The sequence below is a fragment of the Gymnoscopelus microlampas genome (assembly GCF_963454915.1).
Source record: "Gymnoscopelus microlampas genome assembly, chromosome: 5".
NCBI lineage: Eukaryota > Metazoa > Chordata > Actinopteri > Myctophiformes > Myctophidae > Gymnoscopelus > Gymnoscopelus microlampas.
The window spans coordinates 20,063,383-20,084,882 of NC_139942.1; the positions used below are offsets into that span (position 1 = coordinate 20,063,383).

The 21,500-nt window shown below is 43.5% G+C and overlaps 1 protein-coding gene across 5 annotated transcripts in view; it reads right to left on the reverse strand.

Annotated features, from left to right (window-relative positions):
* Positions 1 to 21,500, reverse strand: part of LOC311046045 (partitioning defective 3 homolog) — a 361,319-nt gene that overhangs the window by 73,307 nt on the left and 266,512 nt on the right. For all 5 annotated transcript variants that reach the window (XM_084058141.1, XM_084058140.1, XM_084058142.1 and 2 more), the window contains 2 exons: positions 20,290 to 20,418; positions 12,051 to 12,359 (listed from right to left, as the gene is read on the reverse strand). In XM_084058141.1, coding sequence (XP_083914267.1) covers positions 12,051 to 12,359; positions 20,290 to 20,418 — 438 coding nt within the window. The remainder of the gene's footprint in view (positions 1 to 12,050; positions 12,360 to 20,289; positions 20,419 to 21,500) is intronic.

The following is a 21,500-nucleotide window of genomic DNA, read 5'->3' on the forward strand; positions in this document are numbered from 1 at the left end:
TGGGCTATTCAAAAATAGCAGATCTACAAGCTCATAGCGCGGCACCGAGTGCCGCGCTACGAGCTTGTAGATCTGCTATTTTTGAAAAAACGTGAAAATGTGTGCAAATCTTTGAATATATATGTATTTAAAAGCAAACATTTTTAACTCAAATCTTTGCTTCTGGGGGGTCCCTGGAACAAAATATTTTGATGGGGGTCCGCGGCCAAATACATATAATTTTGGGGGTCCTTGACATGAAAAAGTTTGAGCACCACTGATATAGAAACATACGTTTTTGAGAATGCTGTTGAGATTTAGGAGACATGTAGAATCGGCTTCAGGTCTCAATGGGCTAATCTTTACTCTTGTGCAGCTGCAGTAATATAATAGGTTTGAAATGGGTTCCAGGGGAGCTGGCATCACTAGCAGGGCCGCTCTCTGGTCTCTCCGCACATAAAGAACCCATATAACCTCTTGCACGGATGAAGAAAGAAAAAACCCTCCACTAAAAAAGATTAGAGATAGTTAGATTTCCCCTGATAGCGGTGAACTTCACATCAATAAATATCACGGAAGTCTCGGAGTGCGGCGAACGTGCATAAAGCCCCTGATCAAATACTCAATTCGGCTGCCAAAATGCTAAGCAGTAAGTCATAATATTAAGTGAATATTAAGAGCCATCCCCACTGGGTTTTGTGTTATTAAAATGTCTGGGATTTCTATTATGATTGGGGAAGAGCGTGTGTGTGGTATCAACAGAACACATAATCCCGGTTACTAATAATCAAATCCGTGTGGGGGATTAACGGAGGACTCAATCCAAACATAATTTACATGATCTGTAATGTAATATTATTACATTCAGGTTTTTTTCGTCTCGTTTCTGCTACAGTAAGATAATTCCTTAAACCTTCCAGCACACTGCTGTTTTACGAAGATGATAATATGATGATTCAAATGATAATAACCTGCACAGGAAAAATCCTGAGTGTTCATTTAACTCTTGAGAGTGCGCAAACGTTATGGGTCCATTCGGTTACATTTTGTGCACTCTCATGCTGCGTTCAGACAGGCAGCTATAAAGCTACAAGCTAACCATTCATTTTCAATGGAGGCCAGCCAGCGACATGAAGATTACAAAGAGACACCTGACGTTTGTAGCTGCTACAAAAATCCACAAAGCTACAATCTAAGGTGAGCTGGCTTCAACTGCAGCTACAAAGCTAAAAAACCAAGGGCCCTATTTTCACCGGTGCCTTAGCCGTTATCCCTAAACTTCTTTGCAATTTTTTAAATCAGTGGTTCTCAACCAGTGGTCCTGGGACCACCAGTGGTCCTTGAGGGGGTTCCAGGGGTTCCCCAGCCAAATTAATAGTGATTAATTATGTGACTTATGTGTCTATAACTCTGAGAGTGTTCAAATGGAACCAAATGGACCCTAACGGGTCCATTTGGTTCCATTTGTACACTCTCAGAGTTAAATGAACACTAATGATGATGATACAGTGTAGGGACCCCCGAGAAATCAAAATGGTTGAGTCCCTGGCATATCTTTTCAAATGGGGGTCCGTGAGCTAATAGGTGTCAAATTGGGGGTCCTTGATACGAAAAAGGTTGAAAAGCACTGTTTTAAATAGTTCAACAAGCCGATCTATATCAACACGTTGTGAGCTTGTAGATTGGCTATTTGAACTATTTCGAAATGTTTTTTAAAAATACTGTCGAAAATAGGGCCCCAAGTGTTGTTTAACCATTTCCCCTCACCTTCTCTCTTCACACAATTCCTGCTTTCATGGGGGGGGAATGAATTATTTCTTTTTAACCCCAGGCTTTATATTTTCCTTAAAAATGTCCTCGCTCATCGGACACATGCTCGACGCCAATGTGTGTGTGTGTGTGTGTGTGTGTGTGTGTGTGTGTGTGTGTGTGTGTGTGTGTGTGTGTGTGTGTGTGTGTGTGTGTGTGTGTGAGTGTGTGTGTGTGCGTACATATTACATATCCGTGCATTTGCATCCATATTAATCCGCCTTGACATTGTGTGTGTTCATAAGCAGGTCCTTGTGTATGTGCTGTTTCCATCTGTGTGTGTGTGTGTGTGTGTGTGTGTGTGTGTGTGTGTGTGTGTGTGTGTGTGTGTGTGTGTGTGTGTGTGTGTGTGTGTGTGGGGGCTCCTGCTGGGAGTCTCAACCACCTGCATAGAGGGAATGTAGGATTAGTTAGTGTGTGTATGTGTGTTGGGGAGGAGAGGGATTGATTGGCCTTTATAGAGCAGTGCTGCAAAGCCAAAGCTGCCTAGGAGCCCAATCTAACACACACACACACACACACACACACACACACACACACACACACACACACACACACACACACACACACACACACACACACACACACACACACACACACACACACACACACACACACACACACACACACACACACAACATGCAAACTGTCCTCGTTTGTTTGTTTGTTTGTTGGCCTGCGTTAGTTACGGCGTTACTGACCGCTCCGTGCGCTCCCCCCTCTGGGTGCACCCCCCCCCCCCACAACCCACCCCAGGGGGTCCCCTGGCGGAGATGAAATGTAATGGGAGCCGATTCAATAACAAGCCTTTTGCCTTCCTCCTGCAACAGACAGAATCAAATCACAACAAATCCCCCCAGAGCCTTACCCAGCATTCACTGCTGCCGCGTGTATGTACTCGCAGGGGGAGCTTTACAACAGAGGGGTGTAATTGACTTGACTGTCCATATACACGCACACATATAATACTCCAGGACATACACACACAAGAATATACACGTACTACTATATGTACATATTTATGTATGCACACACATACGATGAAACACAAGCTGGCATGCGTTACAGGCTAATGAGGATGAATGTTATTCAATAACACTGTTGCCTGTCGCCTTTTAACCCATTAAGACCGGGAACGCATCTGTGTGTCATTTTTTAGATTTCTTTGGCTACTCAAAAATAGCATATCTACAAGCTCATAGCGCGGCACAGAGTGCCGCGCTATGAGCTTGTAGATCTGCTATTTTTTGAAAAATCGTGAACATTTGTGGGAAAATCTTGGATTATATATTTTTCAAAGCGAACATTTGTAAAATATTTAGTTCCAGGAACCCCCAGAAACAAAGATTTGAGTTACAAATGTCCGCCAAAAAAAAGAAAAAAGAAAATCAAATATTTGCACAACTTTTCAAGATTTGTCAAAAATAGCAGATCTACAAGCTCATATGAGCTTGTGTATCTGCTATTTTTGAATGGCCCAACGAAATCTAAAAATGACACACAGATGGGTTCCCGCCCGGTCTTAATGGGTTAAAATAAATCCTAAGTCAACGTGCGTGTCATAAATCAGCGACAAGCGGACGAATGGATACAGACAAGCTGATTTCGTCGCGGCAGGTACAGCCCCGTCATTCATGGGAGATGGTTTTTCCACGAGTCGTTATTTACAGATCGGGAGAGGGCAAGGCCTTTTTACGTAAAATGTAGACGATGACAAATGTTAACAGATGTCAAGCGAACCACGCCAGGGCCTCTTATGTGGAATATTTTTTTTGACCCTATAATTGTGGGAAAAAGCATAGAGATAAAAAAGAACAACAGCTTCAGACAATATTTTACTTGGCAGAACGGAGCAGGGGGGGCGGAGAGGCAAGAAAAAAAAGTCCCGGGGGCAAGGTTACGGGATATCGGCAGGGGGCCAAAGCACACTAGCATTGCAGAGAGAACATTATAATGTTCTCCACGTTGCCACCTACGCTGCAAAACTGTGGGCCGGGCCAAAACGACGACTGGAGGAAAAGAAGACATTTGTGTCGTGCTAAAACACATTTCACACAAAGTAGAACGTTCACAACCCCTTGATCCACTCCGCGTTTCTTCATGTTATGTTCGGCCTCCGCGTAAGCGCGAGGTGATCCGCGGTTAACTAATTTGCGGAGCCGAGCGTTGCGGCACAAGGCCGAAGAAGCTGGCCGTCGACTCGACCTCGTTGCTGCAGACAGACTGATCGACTTGACAGGCATGGTGGACGTCCCTCTGCTTAGGGCAGAGGAAACGGACGAATGCTCCCCCGAGGCTTTCTGAAGCTTCTTTCTGAAGTCTCGCTTTTCTCTCTCCTCCCTCCCTCCCTTCGGCTCTCTCTCTCTCTCGTTTAACCCATTAAGACCGGGAACACATCTGTGTCATTTTTTAAAATTTCTTTGGCTATTCAAAAATAGCAGATATACAAGCTCGTAGCGCGGCACCGAGTGCCGCGCTACGAGCTTGTAGATCTGCTATTTTTGAAAAATCGTGAAAATGTGTGCAAATCTTTGAATATATATATTTTTTTTTCTAAAGCAAACATTTGTAAATTATTTAGTTCCAGGGACCCCCAGAAGCCAAGATTTGAGTTACAAATGTTCGCTTAAAAAAAAAAAAAAACTAATATTTGTAAAAAATGTCATGATTAAAAAAAAAATGCAGATCTACAAGCACTCGGTGCCGCGCTATGAGCTTGTATATCTGCTATTTTTGAATAGCCCAAAGAAATCTAAAATGACACGGACGCATTCCCGGTCTTAAAGGGTTAAAAGCTCTATGATTAAATTGAAATCTTGGACAAGGGCAGTTTGGAAAGGCAAACGGCAATTAGAAAATGAATTCCACGGGATATTTATGCAGCTGGGCCTTCTTGTCTTGTTTGCTTTTCCCCCTTTTCCTTTCCAGCGTATAGCTGGGCCGCGGAGAAGGGTGATTGGGCGTTTTTTACAGCCTTGTGAGGAGATGAGGGCCTTGGAGGAGTAAGAAAGATGTTTTCTTTTTTCTTTTAGAGAAGCTGAAGGCAGAGAGTGGTCAATGGGGAAGGTTTGGTATGAAGGGTTAGGGGTCCCATTGCTTACTGAAGTTCAACACGTAGACAATGGTAGTAAATAAGTGCCTCAGATCAGAAGGCTCCCCGGTTTGATTCCAGCTTCCCCCGGCATCGCATCAGTGTCCTTGACCAAGACACTCACTGAACCCCCTATGTCAGGGCTCTTCAACTGGGGGTCCGGGACCCCTAGGGGGTCCTCAGAGTTACTACAGGGGGTCCGCCAAATCTTTGTGTGATAGGATTTCTTTCTTTTTTTTTACATTAACCACTTGAACCCTAGCATCCCTTTTCTGAGGAGAACTTTAGACAAAAAATAGCAGATCTACAAGCTCACAACGCCTCGCGCTGCGAGGCGTTGTGAGCTTGTAGATCGGCTATTTTTGGCAAAGAGTTATAGGTGTAGAGGGAAAAAAGAGCAGAAACATAGAGGGGTTCCCTGCTTCATCTCTCTCTCAGGTAGGGGGTCCTTGGCCTGAAAACATTGAAGACCCCTGCCCTATGTACTGTATCTTCAAATGCTGCTGCACACTAACATTGCCAGGTTTAGGGGTTCAGGAAAAATGTGCAACCTGATACATTACCAGCTGGTATTTTCTACCCTATCATCAACACAGAAAAACAACGCAAAGCCAATAGAGCACTAAATGTAATTTGATTTTTTTTGTACCATCCATCATTGTATGCAAACCATTCTGTAAACGAGAAAGTATGAAAATAAACAGCTAGAAAATATAGAACAAGGAAAGGAAAAACAAACTTGAATTCATGTGGCGAGTACCCAAGATAACGCAGCAAACATGTCCAGAACATTCAGACAAAAAAAAGCCCACTCTGACATCTTATGTAACTGCTCTACTCCACAGGTTCCAGTTATCTCGGTATGCACGCTACAGCTACGCTACGGGCATGGCTGGAGACCAAGATCTTTCTGAACTCTCGGTTACTTACTGTAGATGAATTATCGCTTCACATTATCGTTTTTTCCACAATGCTTGGGGCTCTGATATCAGTCCCTGCTGCCATGCACGGATCCCAACAACAAACACTCCCCGTCTCCCTCCTACGCCTGGCATGCTATAGGGTCTCATTAACTTCCTGTCCTACAGGGCAGGCAGACCGGAAACCGGAAACTCACTTCCTGGTTCTCCCAGCAGGTATATTTTTCTTACCGTCAAGGACTTGGGAGTGAAACCCAATACGTCTGGGCTGTTTGTGTTCCTGGCACCTACTCTGTTACATCAAGGGCTTCTAGAAAGAGCTAGTGTCTAACTTTCTCTAGGCATGAATGGGCTATGACAGGGGTGGGTAACTCTGATGATGGAGAGGGCCACTATATTTCCACACTCACTCCAGAGGGCCACATTGCATATACTGTCGGGCCTGTCACACAAAAATAGCAAAAAAAGCAGATCTACAAGCCCAAAACGTGTCGTTTGAGCTTGTAGATCGGCTATTTTTGCTATTTTTGAATTGGAATCCTGAAAAGTAACATTTGAAATCATTTCAAATGCATTTAGTTATACGTATGTTAACTTTATGAACTTAAATACAAATACATTTGACATAAAAAAGACAATTGAATTGTAATACTAGTCATTAAGCTACTGCTAATATAGTAGTAGTAATTAAAGCGGGTCATGTTTGCAATTGTAACAGCTGAAATCAATAATATATCTGTATTCCGACATTAACCTGCGGGCCGCAATAAGTGAAGGTGGGGGCCGCCAGTTGCCCATGTATGGGCTATGAGCACGAGCTGCATAACCATGGCTCTAAACTGTAGAGCCACACAGTATCGCTTGCTGTTTGAGATAGAGAGATAATCATACTCTGAAATTATAGCCTCCCTCTTACTAGGTACCAAGGAGGGGCCCAGAGACTTTTCACAGCACAGAGCACACAAAATAAAGTGAAATCAACTTTGTTTGGTTGGACTAGCAATCACCGTGTCTCTCTGTGGCACATGATCGAACACCATAGTTCAATTGAATTCTTGAACGGGACACGACGTTCTCTGCCCGTTTTCCAAGAGAGGTTTTGGCAACAAACCCAACTTCCGAGTTCACAACCGACAACATGCTGTGTTAACACTGCTCTGACTTAATCTCGGTGTGTGACATAACAGAATGAAATGCAATACGGTGTGCTTTGCCGGTAAATCCGAATACTACAGCAGGGGCGAAGCCTGAAGGGGGTATAGAGATTTTTCAGAAAACTAATAAAGCAGTAAGGTCATGGATATCCGTCTGCTCGATGTTGTTTTGCTGGGCTTTCAGTAGGCGGAAAGGAAGGGGAGAGAGAGAGAGAGAGAGAGCGGGAGCAAGCTTTCTCATCAAACTCATTCCCCCCTTCGGAGATTTACCATCAAAATAATGTCTGAGAGCTGGGGGAGAAACAATTATATTGCCAATGCAGCAAAATGGATGAAGGATTATTTAAGGTGTCAGAGTGTTGGTAAAGAATACTGGCATGAACTGTGACTCGCGGGGGAAACCGCAGTCACCGCCTGCGCCTATTGTGTTTGAGTCCACTGTCCTCCCATGCGTCCACACACGCCTTTTGCAAAAAGCTTCCCCCCCCCCACATCAGAGGGAAACCCACCGACAAATCTGCTTGCACGGCAAGCAGCAGCACAATGAATTATAAATCAATAGGAGGGGAGCTGTGCCGTGTTGGTTGGAGCGTACGGGTGGCGAGGCTAGTCTGTCTAGTCTGGGGAAACGTGTGAAAAACCAACCGCCAGGACAAGCCCCATTCATTCAGACCCGCGGGGCGCACTTCTTATCTCGTTGCCTGCCATTGACGAGATTTCTCGTTTTTCTCTACATGGCTCAGCCTACCATCGACGAGAAAAACGAATAAAAAATGTTTAAAAAAAAGTTGTTGTTTTTTTTTTTCCTTTATCACAAAGGAACCAGGAGTTAACGCTATCCAAAAAGTTGCTGCTCCATTCATTTCAATGTTAAAAAAATAAACGGAGAAAAAAATCAATTTTTTCCTGTGTTTTACAACATGAAACATGCTATTTTCAAACATCAAACAACACACGTCAACGAGGTCGCGATGACCTCGTTGACATGTTGTGAAACCACACCTGAAAACACTAAGTGATTAGCAACCAGCAGGGGATCAATCATACTGGAGATAAGTATTCTGTGACTACTTGAAAAGATTATAAAACACCAAAATCTCCGGCAGTGAAGGGGGTATATTGTGTACATACTCTGGCAGTTAGAGAGTTATCTGTGCAAAAGCCAATGGTTTCTGCTATGCCCGCGGGGCTATGCAAGCGGTTCCCAAATCCGTCTGTCTGCTACAGCCCCGCAGCAGTCTACCCTTGCCGCACATCGATCGAAAGGAGGGTTTTTTGGGGAAATGCGGTGTGCTATAACTGCAGCAGCTGCTACTGGTGATGATGCGCGGTACGTTTACATTACATTGTAGGCAGATTTTTGGGAAGGACTTACGACGGTGTGTCAGGAAATACAGACAAAGTGAGTGAGTGAAGAAGTCAATAGGAGAGAGAGAGAGAGAGAGAGAGATTTTGTAAGATATTAACCCATTAAGACCTGTAGAAGCATCTGTCATTTTTCGATTTGAGCTAAAAAGCATTATTTTACACTTTGGCTATTCAAAAATAGCAGATATACAAGTTCATAGCGCGGCACCGAGTGCCGCGCTATGAGCTTGTATATCTGCTGTTTTTGATAAATCAATAGAGAGAGAGAGAGAGAGAGAGAGAGAGAGAGAGAGAGAGGGGGGGGTAGAAAATAGAGAGAAGACAGTAAATATGTACAGTATTATATGAGGGACTGAAAGATAGAGAGAGAGAGAGAGAGTCACAGGTGAGGAGATAGTGAATATGCAGAGAGAGGGATAAGACAGAGAGAGAGAGAGAGAGAGAGAGAGGGGGGGGAGAGTCACAGACAGAGAGAGAGAGAGAGAGAAAATAACGGGTGACTAGAGAGCGTGTGAGGGTGAGATAATACATGTGTATAGGGGGCTGAGAAATCCACAAAGGTTCAGTCCCCTGGGCGGTCTGAGGTCTCTGGGGTCTCTCTCCTGCGCACGGAGGCTGATTGTGTGTGGCGGGCAGGCTAGGCTCTGACATTTACCACCTGCCTCCTGTTGCTCTGATTAGTTTTGTTCCTCCAGGTGTGTGAGAGCTAGCTCTCGCGGCTTAGCTATATAGCGCTGCCGCCACGGCGCCCACGCCACAATAACACCGCTGGTTGCTGTTATGTGAGCTCTGTCTGGGCCAGCCCTCCGCCTATGACTGGAATAACAACTATGGGAGGTCTCTGGTGTTGGGGAAGTGGTGAAAGGTTATAGTGAGCTATATGGCGATTAGGACCTTTTAGTGAAATGAATCCAATTCTTACATTGATAATAAAAAACAACACCACCGCGCCCACGCATGACGAGGTAGAATAATGCTATTTTATCCTTTGAGTGCAATCAATAAGTCTCTGAGAGAGGCCATATGCATATTGAGAGAAAAAAACGACTTACTGTACTTTGTTTGTGTTATTGTCTTGTGTGATCTGTGTGAGCAAGTTCCTTGCATGTGCAAAATCAAGTTGAAAGGAATGTGATGGTTTTATTCATTTATTATCATTATATTTAACCCATTAAGACCTGAGGCCACGGACACCCATCTCAAAATATTTTTGTTCTAGGGACCCCCCAGAAGCAAAGCACAAATGCTCAAGATTTTTCAAAAATAGCAGATCTACAAGCTCGTAGCGCGGCACTCGGTGCCGCGCTACGAGCTTGTAGATCTGCTATTTTTTAATAGCCAAAGAAATCTAAAAAATGACACAGATGCGTTCTGTGTATGTATGTATGTATGTATGTATGTATGTATGTATGTATGTATGTATGTATGTATGTATGTATGTATGTATGTATGTACGTACGCAGTGACTCAATACACTGCATCATCATTCAATCACAACACAGAAAACACCACTATGAAACTTTACATAGTCTAACTGTAGGTCAAAGTTGGCGATGAACCAACCAACGATCCACAACGTTACCCTTGTAGTCAGACGTCCAAATAGTAAGCCACACCCCTGGAAGTGATGTCACAGACTGCCTCATCCTATAGACCAATTAATTGTTTACTAACATTGAGACTGGATGCGCAGGTGATTGTTTCACGCAATCAATTTCCAACCTGTTGTTTCGGGGTGCGCTAGATTCAGCACACCCCAACCCCCTCTTGTGTGTTGGCTAGTGTGGCACGTCCTGGCGAGACCTGATAGAATGTGTTTCATTTAGCGCATACTGGTTGCACGCATACTGGTTCTTATCAGTGTGACGTCGTCTGTTAAGGGGTCTATGCAGTACCTTCTAATCTAATAAATTGATCAGTCACCATTTTAAATTTCTTAAGAATACATGAAAAACTATGAATGACAAAGCTTTACCAATAGGTAAGTAACACATGCTACAAATCAGGTTGTGTGTGTGTGTGTGTGTGTGTGTGTGTGTGTGTGTGTGTGTGTGTGTGTGTGTGTGTGTGTGTGTGTGTGTGTGTGTGTGCGCGCGCTAGTGTTAAATGAGTAAATAGGGTGGGGTTGGTACACTGTGATGTTCAGTATTGTACAGACACTGCGTCTACAAAAGCAACACAGACATAATTATGGTTCTATTGATCTTCAACATCACTGACAACAAGAAGGACACCTTGGGCATTTCGTAAGATATTAAACTGCAACAACTCTAGACAGGATAAAAACAAATAAAATACTGCTTTTATTTTTGCTTTTAACATTTAAGATGCCTTTTTGTTTCACTGATGTTCCCATTTATTCATATTATGCCGTCTGTTGTTGTTTTTTATTTTCCCATTTACGCATTGTCTAGATTTTTAAACGATAGTAAATTAATCAAAACCTTCCGACTGACTTTGTTTCTTTGAAGGAGATGACAGATAAAGTATCTCACCGTCTGCAATGCATTCAGCCCTGAGTCATTAATATTAATAACGCAATCACACAAAAGTTATCTCAAAAAAGCAATTAAGTGTTATTTAAAAAAAGAAAAGTACTGAAAGAAGAGAAGCCAATAAGAAACAAATAAGAAACTTCTCACCTCAAAAATTAACCGAACGAAGAAAGAATAAAAAACAATCCGCCAAGAAGTGCACTTTTTGTAATCAGTTTGTATGAACTTGAAAATGCCTGGGTGTATTAATTGTGTTTGGTAGTGTTTGTGTGTCTTTGTTTTGTAACCACAATGAAGCCAAAAGACCAAACAAATGTTTATATTCTGTCGAGAGCCTACTCTACTAATTGTATTCTATTGTGTTCCACGCTGTTCTCTTCCTACTCTCTACTCCCGGGGTCTTCAACAGGGGGTCCGGGACCCCTAGGGGGTCCTCAGAGTTGCTACAGGGGGTCCGCCAAATCTTTGTGTGATATGATTTTTTGTTTTACCTTAACCACTTAAACCCTAGCATCCCTTTTCCCTTAGGAGAACTTTAGCCAAAAATAGCAGATCTACAAGCTCACAACGCCTCGCAGCGCGAGGCGTTGTGAGCTTGTAGATCGGCTATTTTTGGTTGAATCTGAAACAAAATGTTATACAATATAGAGGGGGGTCCCTGCTTCATCTCTCTCTCGGCTAGGGGGGTCCTTGGCCTGAAAACGTTCAAGACCCCTGATCTACTCTGTTCCCATTCATTATTTTCCCATCCCGCCCCCCCACTTCTAATCAAGCAACATCAGGGACGGCTGTTCTCCACCAGGGGGAAATAGTATTTCTAAATGAGCAACCTTTTAACCTCCTCCTTGTTCCAGAGATCTCTGCAGAGACTCGTCGGTCGTCGTTTAAGGAAAAACAAAGCTTCAAGTTTCTAAATGAAAGACAACGCTTCAAGTTTCTAAATGAAAGACAACGCTTCAAGTTTCTAAATGAAAGACAACGCTTCAAGTTTCTAAATTAAAGACAACGCTTCAAGTTTCTAAATTAAAGACAAAGCTTCAAGTTTCTAAATTAAAGACAAAGCTTCAGGTTTCTAAATTAAAGACAAAGCTTCAAGTTTCTAAATGAAAGACAAAGCTTCAAGTTTTTAAATGAAAGACAAAGCTTCAAGTTTCTAAATTAAAAACAAAGCTTCAAGTTTCTAAATTAAAGACAATGCTTCAAGTTTCTAAATTAAAGAGCACCGGTGCCCTACCTGTCGGCTGAGGGCGGCCGTCCGTTGCGGGCCTTGCTCACTTGGGTGTACACCGAGTCGGAGAGCTGGTGCTGGTGCTGCGGGTGGTGGTGCGGGTGGTGTGGGTGGTGGTGGGGGTGGTAGTCGTCCGGGCGGGGGCTGTGCGGCCGACTGCCGCCGCCGCCGCCGTCCAGCGAGGTGTCCAGGGAGGCGATGCCGGCGTACGGGTGCTCGTCCTCGCCACCGGGGGGTCGGCTCACGTCCAGGATCTCGGCGTAGTCTCGCTCCCTGGCCTGACGCTCCCGCAGCTCTCTGGTCTTGGCTTGGATCCTGGAGGAGAATGAGAGAGGAGAACACGTCAATGATCGAAAATGATGGAGTATTTGTGCCTTCCATCCCTGGAGGTATATCTGCTTTAACCCTTTAAGACCTGAAGCTGATTCTACATGTCTCCTAAATCTCAACAGTTTTCTGAAAAACGTATGTTTCTATATCAGTGCTGCTCAAACTTTTTCATGTCAAGGACCCCCAAAATTATATGTATTTGGCCGCGGACCCCCATCAAAATATGTTGTTCCAGGGACCCCCCAGAAGCAAATATTTGAGTTACAAATGTTCGCTTTGCACACATTTTCTCAATTCTTCTAAAATAGCAGATCTACAAGCTCGTAGCGCCGCACTCGGTGCCGCGCTATGAGCTTGTAGATCTGCTATTTTTGAATAGCCCAAAGTGTAAAATAACTCTATGGTGCGATAACAACAACCTCTCACTTAACACCAATAAGACCAAAGAAATCATTGTAGACTTTAGGAAGTCCAAAGGTATCCACACCCCCATTTCCATCAAAGGGTCATCTGTCGACATAGTTGATAACTTTAAATTCCTGGGCATACACATCACAGACACATTCACATGGTCACTCAATACCGAGTTCATCCTCAAGAAGGCGCAGCAGAGACTGTACTTTCTGAGGCGCCTCAAAAAATTTGGCCTAAGTACAAAAGGACTAGTGAACTTTTATCGTTGTATAATTGAAAGTGTCTTAACTGGCTGTATCGGTGGTACGGTAAGGACCGTTAAAACAGCAGCTAAAATCATCGGCAGCACAGAATTACCCAGTCTCCGTAGCATCTACACCACTCGTTGTATGAAAAAAGCCCACAACATCATAAAAGACACCAGCCATCCCGCAAATACCCTGTTCAAACTACTCCCTTCCAAAAAACGCTACCAGAGCATCAAATCTCGCACCACCCGTCTCAGTAACAGTTTCTTCCCCCAGGCAGTCAGGCTGCTGAACAGCTGACCGTGAACTGTTTTGCACTGTATGGTCATTCATTTGCACTTCTTTCCTTGTGTTCTTTTTGCACTATAGATGTCTTTTGCACTATAGATGTTGTCTATGTCCTATGTATTTAAGACTGAGAAAGCTCTGAGCAAAATCATTTTCATTGTATTTATACTCTGTATCTATACATATGACAAATAAACCTGAACTTGAACTTGAAAATCATGCTTTTTTAGCTCAAATCTAAAAATGACACAGATGCTTCTCCAGGTCTCAATGGGTCAATACAGTAGGACACAGACAGGGATGAACTGGTGAACGTTCAAACTAATGCCGTCACGGTCAGATCACATATTTAAACACTTCTGTGTAAAATGATCAGCCCAATACATACATTACAGCAACAGTAGATTCAAATAACACAATCCTGTGTCCTCGTGCCCTGACGGCCGTTAACCTACAACTTACATAGACCCTGGCAATTAGGCCACCCAGCCTGGCGGAGACATGCGCAACCTCCGAGAAGCACACTTTTCAGGTTATTATTATTATCATCATCTCGGTCACACCTGTGCGGGCAGACAGAGTTAATTCTCGGAGAACTAGTTTCATATTCTCCCAGGCTTACGTTTTTTTAAAGCGAGCACGTGCGCGCGTTTCTTAATCTCCAGCGTCACATTAACAACACGGGAGAGACGCTCCGTGGCAAACATTCTGCAAGAGAATGTTGATCACTCCATTTTAACTTTCCATTACAGAGCACACACGATGAAGAGTCTATTATTCATCCAACAAAAGAAACCATAAACAATGCATAATAGACCCTGGGCTGTACAACACCTCACACACAAGGGAAGCACTTTGTATTCAGAGTGTGTTGCTAATGCACACACACACACACACACACACATACACACACACCTCTCTCTCTCTCTCTCTCTCTCTCTCTCTCTCCGACTCAAAAGACCTTCTCTCCAACACACACATGCGCTTTAATAATACGCACATACACACCAACCCTCTCACACTCACGCACACACACACGTACCGTACATAACACACATACTCTCTTTCTAAGGCCATTACCTGGCGAATAACGAGCGAGAGAGCATTTTCCATAGCAGAGGGGGAACTACGCATCAACCTGTAATTACACTCCTGCCAATTATCAGAGCTTTACAACTGCCAATTACCATACACTCACATTTCTCCAGGCCCCTTTTTAACGGCACTGGAAAAGCGAGCGGGACAGAAATAGTGGCGTGTGTGTGTGTGTGTGCATGTGTGTGTGCGTGTGTGCGTGTGCGTGTGCGTGTGCGTGTGTGTTAGAGAGGGGTAATTGGGGCGGATTGGGTTTGCTTGGCGCTCAGCGAATAGAAATCGTGGCAAGTGCCCCCCTGGAAAATTTGCATGTTTGGACATAATGAGAGGAATACGTGAAAAGAAAGCAGCGTGGTTTTCCATCAGAGGGTTGAAAAGTGTTCTAAAGGAGAGAGAGAGAGAGGTACATTTCCCTGATGACTCTGAAGGAACGGGCTAGCAGGGGGGGGGGGGGGGCATTTCATATGGTTAATAGTCCCCCCGCAGTTTACATTTACATCTGACATTTTTAGTCATTTACCCGGTGCTTTTATTGTACGGGTCGAACCTGTGACCCGCCAGTCACGTGGTCACGCGGTCTTTTAACCCATTGAGACCTGGAACGCATCTGTGTCCTTGTTTTGATTTGAGCTAAAAAAGCATTATTTTACAAAATAGCAGATCTACAAGCTCGTAGCGCGGCACTCTACGAGCTACGAGCTACGAGCTACGAGCTACGAGCTACGAGCTTGTACATCTGCTATTTTTTTTTAATCGTGCTGACATTTGTAACTCAAATCTTTGCTTCTGGGAGGTCCCTGGAACTAAATATTTTTAGATGGGGGTCGGCGGCCAAAAACATATCATTTTGGGGGTCCTTGACATGAAAAAGTCCAGTTGGTTCCATTTGTACACTCTCAGAGTTGTGTTATGGGGGTCCTTGACATTTTAAGTTTGAGAACCACTGTGCTACACAGAGCCTTAATTAGTAACACCTGTGAAGGAAGTAAAGAAGAGGCCCGATTTCTTTCCAATATGGCTGCTGTGCATGGAGTCTATTGGGAGTGAGTTTCAGCCAAATAAAGGACACACACACACACACACACACACACACACACACACACACACACACACACACACACACACACACACACACACACACACACACACACACACACACACACACACACACACACACACACACACACACACACACACACACACACACACACACAGATGTCAGAGGAAACCATGCAAGGCACCGACCTGCTCATTCTCATCACAAAGCCAAGGGGAGCCCGGGATCGAAACGAAAACCTTCGAATCGATTCCCCAAGCTGCCGCTCTATACCCACTGAGCCCCTGCCATCGCCGGCTAGCATTAGCTTTTTTCCTCACAGCAATTGACGGTGACGAGACTGTCAATGAGCGTTCTGACTGGCCAACAACGCGCAACTCTGCGTCCGCTTGCTTTCCCCAAGGTTGACCCGGGAGTCCCCCAGACTCCTCCTCCCTCCTCCACCTATCGATCGGTCTGGTTCCAGAGGCTGCTGTTAACCCATTAAGACCTGAAGCCGATTCTACATGTCTCCTAAATCCCAACAGTTTTCTGAAAAACGTATGTTTCTATGTCAGTGGTGCTCAATCTTTTTCATGTCAAGGACCCCCAAAATTATATGTATTTGGCCGTGGACCCCCATCAAAATATTTTGTTCCAGGGACCCCCCCAGAAGCAAAGCTTTGAGTTAAAAATGTTTGCTTAAAAAAATATATATATTCAAATATTTGCACACATTTTCACGATTTTTCAAAAATAGCAGATCTACAAGCTCGTAGCGCGGCACTCGGTGCCGCGCTATGAGCTTGTATATCTGCTATTTTTTAATAGCCAAAAGTGTAAAATAGTGCTTTTTTAGCTCAAATCTAAAAATGACAAAGTTCCAGGTCTTAATGGGTTAATCCACCCCTCTGTCGACCACATGAATGCATTTCCTCACAGGTTTGAAGGCTGAGCCAGGCCAAAGAGGGGTTAGGGGACTCCAGCTTACAAATCAATGGCTCCGATGGCAGACAAACGTACAATTAAATTCAAATTACTCGAAACACGCACAGTTACTCCTGTGCGTGTCTTTCAATATCATCTTTAAAGGCATAGCTCACCCCCAAAATGATTTTTCTATCGATTAGTAACCCCATGGAAACTTGAACGCATGGATATGTTTTAGTATTTGTCGCGTTCCCTAAGCCAATAATTTGATGACCGCAGCGGTTCTGGTTGTGTCTCCTACCAGAGAAAAAAAATATTTTTTGTGTGAATTATCCCTTTAAACCAGTGATATCAACATGAAAACCGCTAAAGCCTTATTTATGTCGTTGCTCTCCGGCAGAAACCTCTTCTCTCCATATTCCAACTTTTTGTGTTTTTTCGTAAATGAATGGCCTACTTGCCCTACAGCGTCACACAAAAGTATCTAAAGTATCTTTTGCTACTTTTGAATTTGAATCCTGAAAGTCCTCGGGACATATGAGATTTTCACCTAACAGAGACGATAGTGTATGTCGTGGCGCGGCCCAGCGTCACATACCGAAAACAGCCGATCTAAAAGCTCACAAGCGAGCGGTTGTAAATCGTCCATTTCAGTGCGGAACGACCGATGTACGATGAATTATATAACTTAAGCATACTTCTCCTCAATAAGACATTGTAGAACATGTCCAGATGTCTTGTTTTTTTTCTCCTCTCCTTTATGCAGGAATCTTATCCTGTTCTGGAGGAAGGTACCTCTAGCTCCGCTTCCTCTCTTTCACCGCCTGCTATCAATTGTGTCAGCCTCACCGCTGTGCAATGGCTTATTATGCGTCGGACACAATGGCCACATAATGGACCATTGTTCTGCTCTGACATGACAGAAAGGTCATTCGCAATTCTTTCTGCTGTAATGTCCTGTCCTCCTCTCTCCATTCCCCACCTCTTCTACCCCCTTTTCTCTCTCTATACCTCCCCTCCTGTTTTTGCCCTATCACTCTCTCTCTGTTTGTTTGAGATATCTCCGTCCCTCATCAAAGTTAATTATTGAGACTGTATTGTTTTTTTTTGCATTTTAACCCATTAAGACCTGGAACTGTGTCATTTTTAGATTTGAGATAAAAAGCATTATTTTACACTTTGGGCTATTCAAAAATAGCAGATCTACAAGCTCATAGCGCGGCACCGAGTGCCGCGCTATGAGCTTGTAGATCTGCTATTTTTGAAAAATCGTGAAAATGTGTGCAAATCTTTGAATATATATATTTTTAAAGCGAACATTTTTAACTCAAATCTTTGCTTCTGGGGGTCCCTGGAACAAAATATTTTGATGGGGGTCCACGGCCAAATACATATAATTTTGGGGGTCCTTGACATGAAAAAGATTGAGCACCACTGATATAGAAACAAACGTTTTTCAGAAAACTGTTGGGATTTAGGAGACATGTAGAATCGGCTTCAGGTCTTAATGGGTTAATATGTTGGGAGTCTGAGGGAGAGCAGCTGTGACCTACCTTTGTGTTTTGAATCAAGTCAAATGGAGTTCATCTCTATAGCGCTGTTTGCCAACGAAACGTGTCGTCAAGGACACGACAAACGTGATTTTAAAAATGCCCTTTCAGGTAATATAACTAATAATAATAATAATAGTCTACGTAATGGGCGTGGAAGGCAACCTGTGCAGCAGTACTTAAGCTGCAATCAAAGGTTGTTTTCATGCGTTTGTTTTGTTGTCATCCCTGCCTTTGAGCGTAGCTAAAATAAACGTAGTCCACACTTTCTATGCCTCAGTCAGCGCCTCTCAGAATCCCGATTCTCTTCCCGCACAAAGCAGAGCGTGTACGTGAAAAGGCACGTCCTACGTAGATCTGTAACAGAAATGGACCCCCCCGCTAGTGCTTCGTTGACGCACCGAGGGGGCTGCCGGGACGTGGGAAATGGCCCGGCTCTGGATTGTTATGTCTGGCCTTATCTTATCATCCATGGTGTTAGTGTATACAATCAGTAGAACTTGTACTGTGCAGCTCACTGATGGAAACGACCGTTTTCCTCCCGGGTGCAAAAGATCGAGAGAGAGAGAGAGAGAGAGAGAGAGAACCCACTTCCTTCTGTGCTGTTTGATAATCTCTGAGTCCACAAATAGTTGAGATGTTGCGAGTATTCAGTCAGCCAGCAGCTAAAATGGTCCTGAGTTGGGGTTTGTGTGGTGTGGCACTGTTGACGGCGAGCCAACCATTTTTATAATGGACGTCAATGGGGCTCGGATCGGGCTGAAACTCACTCCCAATAGGCTCCATGCACAGCAGCCATATTGGAAAGAAATTGGGCCTCTTCCTTACTTCCTTCACAGGTGTTACTAATTAAGACTCTGTTCCATTTAGTATAGCACAGTGGTTCTCAAATTTAAAATTTCAAGGGACCCCCATAACACAACTCTGAGAGTGTACAGTGTGTGTGTGTACGGGTGAATGTAATGTACATTGTAAACAGTGGGCGGACGGACAGACGGACCCATGCACGCACGCACAGACCCGCTCATAGACGCCTCTTGCAGAGCCACGGCGGAAAAAAAAAAGAACAAAAACGAAGACACAGAATAACGTTCAATATATCAGTTTGTCTTATTAGCAAGCAGTTGCCATTAAAAGTGACAGTGAACTTAAGAAAAAGAATCTAACGAAGTAACCAAATCCACTGCACCGTGACATTTTCATTCACCTTATCCCAATTATAATTAACCCATTAAGACCTGAAGCCGATTCTACATGTCTCCTAAATCCCAACGGTATTCTGAAAAAACATACGTTTCTATATCAGTGGTGCTCAATCTTTTTCATGTCAAGGACCCCCAAAATTTCTTCCAGGGACCCCCCAGAAGCAAAGATTTGAGTTAAAAAGGTTTGCTTTAAAAATATAGATATTCAAAGATTTGCACACATTTTCACGATTTTTAAATAGCCCAAAGTGTAAAATAATGCTTTTAAGCTCAAATCAAAAAGTGACACAGATGCGTTCCCGGTCCTAAAGGGTTAAAGACTAGGCCATTATCATGTTATTGGGCTAACTGCTCCGCAAAAACCCCGGACGAGAGAATTACAATCCAAATTTGCCCCTAACGAGCGACTGCGGGGCGTAATGCCATTAATGACTCCTGCCCCGAACATCCAGAGCTGGGGAATTAATTAGCTGGAGCCATAGCGGTAATGGCCTTGGCATTTATAAAGCGCTAACCCCAAACGACTGGCACCGTGCCCGCCTGACATTTCACTTTCGTTGTAGAGTAAAGAGACAGATGGAAGCAGGGAGACGGGAGGGAGAGATGGAGAGAGAGAGAGAGAGGGGGGGAGAGAGAGAGAGAGAGAGAGAGAGAGAGAGAGAGAGAGAGAGAGAGAGCGAGAGAGAGAGAGAGAGAGAGGAACGTCTCTTGTTGAAGTTCGCAGTAACTCTTTCGCGTTTGGCTTGACGGGCCGTTTACCCAATAACAATAAAAAGTTTAAAACCAACCCCAGGATTGATGCGCTCCCTCAGCTTTCACTATAGGCTTCAACTAACCAATAATATACTGTCCTAGAGTGGCTTATGAGTTTCAGGCTGCCACATCAACTCCTCCTCGGTAGCCAAATGAGTTTTAACAGCATATTACACAGTAAAACATTCTTAGTATTCATTTAACGGTGAAGAGTGCACAAGAGTGTGCACTCACTCTTCTTCGGAGTGTCTGGCAGACGCTGACAGACGCAGATGAAAAACTGACCACGCTCGCTGGCCAGGACCACAGACAACACTTAACTGTACTAGCCAAAACCAGAACGTACTAGAGTTTGATGGAGTGCTAATTTGAAGCCTTTGAACAGTAGGTCTTTACCTCTCTTGTTCCAGCCTCATCCTCTGGGTTTCCTCGTCGGAGGCCTGGGTGTCCCCCGCGCTCCACTTGCTGGAACCTTTGCGTTCCATTTTGTCGCCCGGACGGTCGTCCTTACGGTGCTTCCCAAACCTGGCAAAAAAAAAAAAGACAAGAATAACATTTTAAGAACGAGACGTTTCCTATTACAATTTAGACATTTAGCAGACGCTCTTATCCAGAGTAACTGACAAAGTCAAAGATCAGAGTAAAAGGCATGAACCCTATAGTCAACAAACAGCAGGGTACGTGGTCACGTAAATATAGTGCAAAGAAAACAATTAACTGTAAGTACAATTTCGCAAGCAATCCTAAAAGGATAACAAATGATGGCTTGTTTCCACGGTATTATTTCATTATAGGCATCAGTGATGGAAAGTAACAAAGTACATTTACTTAAGTACTGTACTTACAGTAAGTAAAATGTGTAGGTATTTGTACTTTACTTGAGTATTTCCAATTTCCAGTACTTTTACTTCTACTCCACTACATCTCAGAGGCAAATATTGTACTTTTACTCCAATACAATTATTTGAAAACTTTAGTTACTGGTTGCTTTTCAGAAATACATTATGATATTATAAAACACACATTAACCACTTTAGCCTTATTTTGTACCTAGGCTATTTGAAAACAGCCGATATACAAGCTCACAACGAGTCGCATTGCGACGCGTTGTGAGCTTGTAGATCTGCTATTTTCAAAAATTGTAGTACTTTTACTTTTGGTACTTTAAGTACATTTTGATGCCAATACTTTTACTCAAGTAATTTTTTTAATTCTGGACTTTTAATTGTAACAGAGTATTTCTGCATTGCAGTATTGCTGCTTAAGTAACTGATTCTTAAGTAAAGAATTTGAGTACTTTTTCCACCACTGATAGGCATGCCCGAAAACAGTGACGAAATCATGTTGTGAGCTTGCATAAAGTATATAGTGATGCATGTTATATGTGTTTGTGTTAAAACATAACTGTTTTGTTAAAAAGTTAAAGCTCAATATTTAGATAGCAACTCCTATAGCGTGTTCAGTAACAGGAGCCTTTGGTATCTGACTTGAAAATGTATTTTCTGTTCACTTAACTCATTGAGACCTGGAACGCATCTGTGTCATTTTAAGATTTCTTTGGCTATTAAAAAATAGCAGATATACAAGCTCATAGCGCGGCACCGAGT